Source organism: Maylandia zebra, linkage group LG15 (assembly GCF_041146795.1).
Source record: "Maylandia zebra isolate NMK-2024a linkage group LG15, Mzebra_GT3a, whole genome shotgun sequence".
NCBI classification, from domain to species: Eukaryota; Metazoa; Chordata; class Actinopteri; order Cichliformes; family Cichlidae; genus Maylandia; species Maylandia zebra.
The window spans coordinates 40,682,097-40,690,518 of NC_135181.1; the positions used below are offsets into that span (position 1 = coordinate 40,682,097).

The following is an 8,422-nucleotide window of genomic DNA, read 5'->3' on the forward strand; positions in this document are numbered from 1 at the left end:
TACAAGTTATTATATTAATTTTGTATTCCAGGTGCAGTTATAACTATTTTATACATATTGCATATCTGTGCTTATTTGAGTTGATGTTCAGGTTCTTTAAAGGTCTTAAGCCTCACTGACGTGACTGTTCAGGTGATCCATGCTGAGGGAAAACTAGAACATAGAAGGAATTGCAATACATGCTTACAAAACACTTATATCAGGTCATTTTATATTAAGGTTTTAGTAGAGGTTCTTGGTTAAAACATTTATTTAGTAGAAGACATACACATAGTCTCAGTGAGCGTCTGGTCTAGTGAAAGGTCAGAAGTGCAACAGGTGAATTGAGAAAGAGCATTTGAGGACGAGACACAGACAGTAGGAGGTGAAGAGGTGACACAAAGAGCATGTGAGGTCAACACATACACACATATTAGTTAGACTTATTTAGAGGAGAGATTAGTTATGTCTCGACAAGAAAGAGGAACAATTCACTTTGAGACAAGAACGGAAAGTACAAGCCATGAAAATAGAAGATGATTTTCTGGGTGAAAAGTCATGGTGATGTTGATCTGATCTATGTATAAAATGTACCGGTGACGCATGAAGGGGCGTCAGTAAACAAACCCTGATGTTATAAAATAATTGTTTGTGCCTTAGTAAGTCGAAGATCAATTGCTGTTTCCAGTGATCTTCCCACGTGTGAATTAAAATCTTCGTTTGACTTCACCCGGCCGGACCAGTGTGGTTATTTTTCGATCACCTCTTGTACCCTTTCTCAATTTTTGAATCTTAACACCTCTGTTATTGCCAACAAAGGTTATGTTACAAAGTATTGAGTTGTATTTTTGTTATTGACCAAATACTTATTTTCCACCCTGATTTACCAATAAATTCTTTACAAATCCTACCATGTGGATTCATGGATTTTTTTTTCACATTCTGTCTCTCACAGTTGAAGTGTACCTCTGGTGCAAATTACTGACCTCTGTCATCATTTTAGGTGGGGGAACTTGCACAATCGGTGGCTGACTAAATACTTTTTTGCCCCACTGTATCTGATATGCAATATCCTCTTAGTACAATAAACTTAAGAGGATATTGCACCTCATACCAACTGTCAACGTGCAGGTGTTTGTGCTCATACGCTGTGTTTGGTTTTCATCAAATGCGGTGTTTTTGCATTATAGCCAAACATCACTTTGGTCTTCTGTAACAAGGAAATTGTTCCAGAAATCTTGTGTTTGTTCAGATGCAACTTTGCCAACCTAAGCGATGCTGCCATGTTCTATATAGAGAAACCTGTGGAGTTTGAGATGCAGCTCTTCCATGTTTTGCAGTTTCTCTGAGCATTGCACGGCCTGAGCTATGGCTGAATTTACATCTACTCCTGGCGATGTGTTAACACACACCTGAATGCTCCAGACCAGCAAACTGGCAAAACTTTTGCTTTCATGGAGGCGTTCATGCTCGCTGATGATCAGTTATCGAATGTATTTGATTAGCAGCATCGTGCTGCTATTTGCTCTCTACTTCCCATGGAAGCAGTAAGGGTGCACTGAAGGTTTTACAGGCCAGTCCTTTGTTTTTCATGACTGCAGTCACCTGATTTCCTCTTTAACCTTTGTCTACTCATGTCCTTCAAAAAGTTTACAATTTCTAAGCCAGTTTTTTTGTTCTGTGCAGCTGCGTTGCTTTTGTCATGTATTATGCATTTAACCTCTTTGTTTTCGAATCTGCTATCAGCAAACCGTATGGTGGTGATATCCTGGGTATGCCAAACCTGGTTCATAGCACAGGCCCTAGGCTAAGTTCAGACTACAGTCTGAGTGAAACAACAAACACAAAGCCGTAAATGGATGTATCAGATAGTAATCAGTTTATTTCCAACTAATACACACACAAAAAATCACCTTGCAAAACATATTAATGACATCAAGACAAGATGGCAAAAACAATCATAAATACAAACCTGATCCAGATCTCAATATGAACACATGAAGAAAGAAAAAGCAGCTAAAAGGCTCCAGTGTGTTTGTGTGGGCATTTCTGAGAATACAGCAGGAATGTAAAAACAGAAGAGAAACTGAAGAGCTTTGACAAACTAACAGAAAATATCTGGGATTCACCTTTGGCTCACAGCTCTAGGCTAGGAGAGCAGGACAACTCTGATTCCGTTTCTGAGTCCTCTAAGCTAAAGGCTTTAGCTTGTTACTGAGTAGACGAATAGTAAATAAAACTATAAACATGGACGTGTTCGGCTTGCATCATCAGTAACATCCCCGCGCGCTGATACTGCACCTCTGTCGTCTTCTTGACATCCAAATGTTTGAGTTGGTCTCCCAGTTTGTATGAAAACCTGAATCTCTCTACAGCAGTGCTTCTCATAGCGCAACAACAACAAAGATCACCAATAAAAAATAATGTGGGGGCCACCACCTCAGCCTCCTCCTCATAGCCTCCTATGGTATAAAGTTTTAAATCACAGGTGATTTTCAGAAAAGCCGACCAAGCCTTGTTCTCGAGTTATTGTATTTGCAAACAACAGCTCACCAGCCTTTTATGGGTGAGGGTTAAAAAGGATAGGAGATGAATTAAAAAAGGTCAGCGAGCAGCATCAGAAAACACTTTTTTCCTAAAATAAAGTTGTTTTTCATGGTCATTCATCGTTTGAGAATCACAACTTTAAAGTCTCTCTCTGCATAGACTTTGTTTGTTACATGCAAAGTCTGTGTAAAGATGCAGATTGGCAGAAGTAAGATTGGACAAAGCGAAAATGTGAATGCGTATCCACAAAACTTCTGTGAAAAATTCACTTCACACTATGTTGAAAAAGCTAATCAGCTGATCATCATCAGTGACATCACTTTCCTGATGTCACAGACAATAAGAAATGGAGGACAAGCATTTGTATTCGCAATTTACAGATAGGTGGAGCGGCAAGAATCGACTTCACTCGGAGTTTGGAGAAGAAACGTCCAGGATGTAGCGTTTCATAAACGTAAGAACCACTCCTGTCTCTAATAAATAAAAACTGACGTTTAGGCCTGAAACTATGTAGAAACAAATGACCTAAAACTGGGAGGATGCTAGATGTTAGGAACAATATCAGTGAGATGGAATCCTGAGAAGTCAGGTATTACATACTACCTTATGAGGTATGACCAAAAAGGCCTGAGAACGAGTCTATAAAATAAAAACAACCCGACCATATTTAATATGAAACAATCTCTTGGTCAATGTCATCATCTCAGACACATCCAGGTAGTGTTTAGCAGAGCAGCTATTTTTAGATGTCTTGCTGGAAGCCCTGTTCTGACCCCTTTTTCCACATTAACAGACCACCAGATTTGCACTTTTCAGCTTCCCACAAATTAAAAACAGTTCTGGCTTATGTCGACACAGTGAAGGAGACAGAGGAAGCTTAGTACAACAGGACCTAGCAGGGCTTTCATGAAGCAATCTAAAAATAGCTGCTGCCTTGAAAACGGTCTAGAAGTGCCCAAGAAGATGACCTTACATGTAAATCAGTGACGGCTTTTTATTTTTAGGGGCTCATTCCTGGAACTTTTTGGTTACCCCACATATATGTGAATGCAGCGCTAGCCCTATGTAGCAGTCGCCCCCTTCAACCTGCAGTTTCTAATGCGAGATTCAATCACTGTAACGGAAAGGTTTATAAAAATAAGTTAAAAACATTTTAAGCCCCTTTGTTTAGCATCTCCAAGCAGCCTACAAATATCATAAATGGTTTGTTATAGACTATAAAGTAGCTGTAAGGAAATTTGAAGTGTCCTTATATTACGGCTCCAGATGTGCAGCAGCAGCAGTCTCACTGCAGCCACTTACAGATATTAGTTATTAAACACATAAATGAACTCATCCGTCCTTCAGGGGCAAAAGTCTGATTTTAGAGTAATTTCCTGTTTAAAACTGCAAATAGAAACGCCACATGTTCCCGCCTCTCACAACTGATTGCTTCATTAAAGTGAACTCTTAGTGTAGTTTGGCATCGCTGGGTGTCTGTCACCACTTGATGAAGACGAGAGCAGCGAGTGCGGCGTAGCCGATGATGAGGAAAAGCACTTTGAGCAGCCGGTCCTGTTTCTCCTCCAGCTCCCGGGTGAGGATCTCAAAGAAGGTAACAAACAGGAAGGTTCCGGCAGCGAGTCCCTGCAGCACCACGGACACTATGCTGCCCGCCAGCGTCTGGGCCGACTCTATGCCCATTCCCACCACCATGCCCAGCGGAATCATCATGCTGACTGTCACACCCAGCTTGGTGGCGTCCTTCATGCCGAGAGATGCCTTAGCTACGCTCACCCCAAGGGCGATGGCTGCCAGTGTCTCATGCACAGCCACGCCCAGAAAGAGGCTGCCCAGCTTGGCCCCGTCCTCCTGCAGGCCGAGCGCCAGGCCCTCGAATGCGGAGTGTGCGGACAGAGCGAGGACCAAGCTGACCAGCCGCAGAGGACCCGCCCCCGCCAGCTCGGCCGGGTTGAAGTGTCCGTGGTGGTGGCCGTGGGAGCGGTGACCGCCGTTGCTCGGTGAGCCCCGTGCTGAGGAGATAAAAGGGGTATCATACTCAGAGTCGCTGCCGGCCTCGGAGCCGCCGGCGTTGAAAGTCTCGAGGTCGATGAAGGATGGCTTCTCCTTCCTGAAGGTGAGGACAGCCTGCTCTATAAAGACGGTGAGGAAGAAGCCGAGCATCATCATTGTTTCAGCCAGAGGATAATCGCTGCTGATCTTCAGCTGCTGGAACACATCGACCACCTGAAGGCGCAAAACGAAAACCACAACAATAAGCAGATAAAACTTCATCGTTATCTTAGTATTCTGAAACAGGACATCCTGAGGGAGCAGTTGCTATGAAATACCAATGACAACACAAACCATCAGAGCAAAGTCTTTGCTCTGGTGAGAACATAAGTTACAAAATGAACTTTGTGTTTTGTTTAATCAGACTAAGACTTGAAAGTAGAGACTGAGCCCATGAACTCATCTGGAAAGTTTGGCTTCACTTTTAAGAATGCAAAGTATGTGCAAGGTGAGAGGATGTGTGTTTACCTTATCTCTGACAGTAGGAAGCAGAGCATTGAAGCATGTTGCGAGGAACACGCCCCCTCCAAATGAATTGCACAGAGACAATGGCCTCCTGTATCTCTGTGCTCTATCACAGTCAACGAGCAGGAGACGTACTGGGACCAGCACACCAGCCAGCATAAGGCCGAACAAGCCCAGCAGGCCAAGCAGCTTGGCCACCAGGATCTGCATCCTGATGCTTCAGAGACACTAGAGCGAACGGAGCGGTGAACACAAAGTCATCTCCTGTCTGCTGCTTCTGATGGGCTTTACTGGAGCTGCTGGGACATCTCTGCTGGTTTTAGTGGAGGAGACACAGGCAGATGTTGGTCTAAACACAAGAAATAAACACGTTGCACTGGTCTGTGCTGGAAGAATGCATCTAAAGATTATGACCGACAAATATCCCCCATATATATTTCACATCTTTCTTATACCTTAATTGGGGTGTTCATCTTTCTTTCTTTAGTTCAATGAGTCAGTTTAGTATCAGGACATTCATGTAACATTAAGTCAGCTAAACAGAGACGAATTAAACATGTTACTAACAGCAAACTATTATAAAATTATAAAATGGATTTTCTTTCAATTAAAAAGCAATACAGAAGTTTGACATTTTATAGAGGAAGGTCAGAGGTCAAAGCCAGAGCCCCTGAGCAAGATGAAGTTACAGGTTAACCGGTGTTGAATTCAGTAAATGTTCTCATTTCCATCATTATTTTCCATGGCACCTGGTTTCATTCTGACCAGCTTTTAGCCAGAGACTTCCTGTTTCAATCATCAGAGATGAGCTCTGCAGTTGTTCTTTGTACCGCTCCCTTACAAAGAAACCATGAAATAAACAAAATGTCAGCAGGTCCAATCTTGTCATTATTAGTACAACATTAAATCCACCATTTCAAATCATTTTAAATAAGTTATGCATCATTTATAGAACAATGCTAATTTTTCTGTTTAGGTGTTCAGACAAAGTCAGCCACGTGTTCTAGCGGAGTACATTCATTAGAATGATTAGAATTTAAATAAATGCTCCTGTTCACGTGTATTAATACTACTTTACTATTACATTGTTATGACATGAGGTTCAGTTAGATTTGCACAAAAACAGAAAAGTCCTTCAAAGACCTGCTTTTTAATTTCACAGCTTAAATACATTCAGCCGTATTTTTCACTTTTATTTGAGTAAATAAGTTGAATCTGTATTTCATCTTCTACCAGTTTAAAAAAAAATACAAGTATCTGTACTTCTAAATGAGTGAAGAATGTACGTAATTATACCATATGGGGAACATATAAAAATATAGAGTTTATGCATTACCACCACCTGGAAGTCGATATTTTTGCATATTAATATAATTTTAACTCTTATATCAAATCTTATATTAACTTTCGAACACTTTATGTACACCCCAACTTACACTACCATTAAACTAATCAGAAGTATAGTACAGTGAAAATAAAACTGAAATTTAATTTACTTGAGAGTTTCTTTGTAATGGAGCAACACAAAAAACAGCTGCAGAGGTCATCTCTTATGTACTGAACAGGGAACAGGAAGTCTCTGGCTAAAATCTGGTTGGATGAATCCAGGTGCAGATGTATCACAGCTTAATCTGGTTGGTTTGTTAGAGTCTGCATTGTTCTTTTGTGAGACAATGCCAACAGTTAAATACCTTTTTGGTGCCTTTGGAGTTTATTTCCTGGTTTGTCATTATTTCCTCCTAAAACATCAGGTGTATGATACACCCGTTTTATCCTCATCAGTTAATCTGGATCACCGGCACTGTGCCAAAAACGTGACTGTCTGTCACAAAAGTATTGCTGACATTTCTATACGTTTTCTATGTTTAATGCTGTATTATTACTTATTTTGGTAAACAGGCTGACATCAACAGGATTTACAAAGGGGTTATATGTATAACAAAGAAATAACCTGTTTTGAAAGACTGTAATATTGTACCTACTTTGTATTCTACATTAATTTTAATTCAGCCCTATTTGGGTTCCTAAAATCCTTCCATAGAACTGCTTTGTTACATTTGTCGCCATTCCTGCTGCACTCTTGGCCACATGTTTTACTTTTTAATCTCAATCTCAATGAGAATTATCACCTGAGTTGTCGCCTTAACACCAAATAGCAAATATGAAACAGTGGCTTTGCAGGTCACCTAAAGCAGGGGTGTCAAACTCAAATACACAGTGGGCCAAAATTCAAAACTGGAACAAAGTCGCGGGCTAACGTTAATATTTATTGAAATATATTTATTCCTCCAGATATAGGAATGAATCTTTTCTTATGGACTCAAACACATTTTGCTAAAAAACTGAATATGGAACAAGCAAAGCTTAATACTAAACAAAATATATATTAGCTGTATAATACCAGTAGGCCAGCTCTGATAGTAATTTGGTATGGCTTCGCGGGCCAAATGTAATTAGGCTGTGGGCCAAATTTGGCCCGCGGGCCAGAGTTTGACACCTATGACCTAAAGCAACACCTGAGTTTAGACACCACTCGTGCTATTAATACATTAACTATTATCAAATATCGAATTTACAAACTTAAATATAGCGTTTCGGAAAAACTGTTACTGAGGGAAAAATGATCTGAATGTTAGGTCATTTGTATTGTCATATGTAATCAGAAGGTGGATTTTCATTAGTTTGTGGCAGCCATTAAAACGCGTTGTTGTCGCCTTTGACACAGTTACTACCTTTAGTCAGAACACAAACACCGCGAGCTCTCCCATTGTGGAGATTACCCCATTCACCGGTTTTCTGTCCCACTGGTTTTATCCGTTTTTTATTTGTTATATTAATATATAATATGATGCGGGAGAAAAACATGTCAAACCACCAAGCGGAAATACATGCTACTTCCGGTGGGTAATTTCATAATAAGACAACTGGGTCCTCCTTTACGTCTGACAGTCTAATCAATTTGTATTTATTATTGTAATTCAGCGTCACAACTTGTAATCACGTCTTTGGTCCCATTTCATCAAGTGTGTAATACAAAGATGAAAGTTTACACAAGGCAAATAACCGCACTGTTTCCGTGCGAAAACTGTCTAACAGCGGCTAACTTGACGCTAGCATTAGCTTTCTGTCATTTGTTCATGGGGGGCTAAAGAGGCTAACAAACCGGTGTGGCGCTCAGGTAGGGAAAGCAGTTGTTTTCCTTTGCTGTTCACGCTTAACAGCGGCTTTAGCTCCGAAACAACAAGATAAACCGCAAATATCACTCAAACACCGTGTTTACCTGTTAGAACATCCGCTCTCATCTACTGCAGGTGCACAATAATACTTCCGCGTTTACATCACGCAACGCAACCCCCCCGGGCGTGATGACGTAGTCCAC

General features: G+C 40.9%; 1 protein-coding gene across 3 annotated transcripts; it reads right to left on the minus strand.

Moving 5' to 3' along the window:
• Window positions 1–1,835: 1,835 nt before the first annotated feature.
• LOC101482634 (zinc transporter ZIP3) lies at window positions 1,836–8,422 on the minus strand. 3 transcript variants are annotated; one of them, XM_004561527.4, is made up of 3 exons: window positions 8,324–8,422; window positions 5,047–5,392; window positions 1,836–4,752 (listed from the first exon to the last, which is right to left on the minus strand). In XM_004561527.4, the coding sequence occupies exons 2-3, from the start codon at window positions 5,251–5,253 to the stop codon at window positions 4,006–4,008; spliced, it is 954 nt and encodes a 317-aa protein (XP_004561584.3). In that variant the 5' UTR covers window positions 5,254–5,392; window positions 8,324–8,422; the 3' UTR covers window positions 1,836–4,005. The 3 variants fall into 3 exon arrangements, with proteins under 3 accessions (XP_004561584.3, XP_076730577.1, XP_076730578.1); XM_076874462.1 differs by having other exon boundaries at window positions 5,047–5,356; window positions 8,324–8,416; XM_076874463.1 differs by having other exon boundaries at window positions 5,047–5,353; window positions 8,324–8,404.

Excerpts from the sequence above, each read along its gene's own strand:
- LOC101482634 (XM_004561527.4), bottom strand. The coding sequence starts at position 5,253 with ATGCAGATCCTGGTGGCCAAGCTGCTTGGCCTGCTGGGCTTGTTCGGC. Across the intron at positions 4,753-5,046 it reads TTCCTACTGTCAGAGATAAG|GTGGTCGATGTGTTCCAGCA; the intron begins GTAAACACACAT and ends TTGCGCCTTCAG.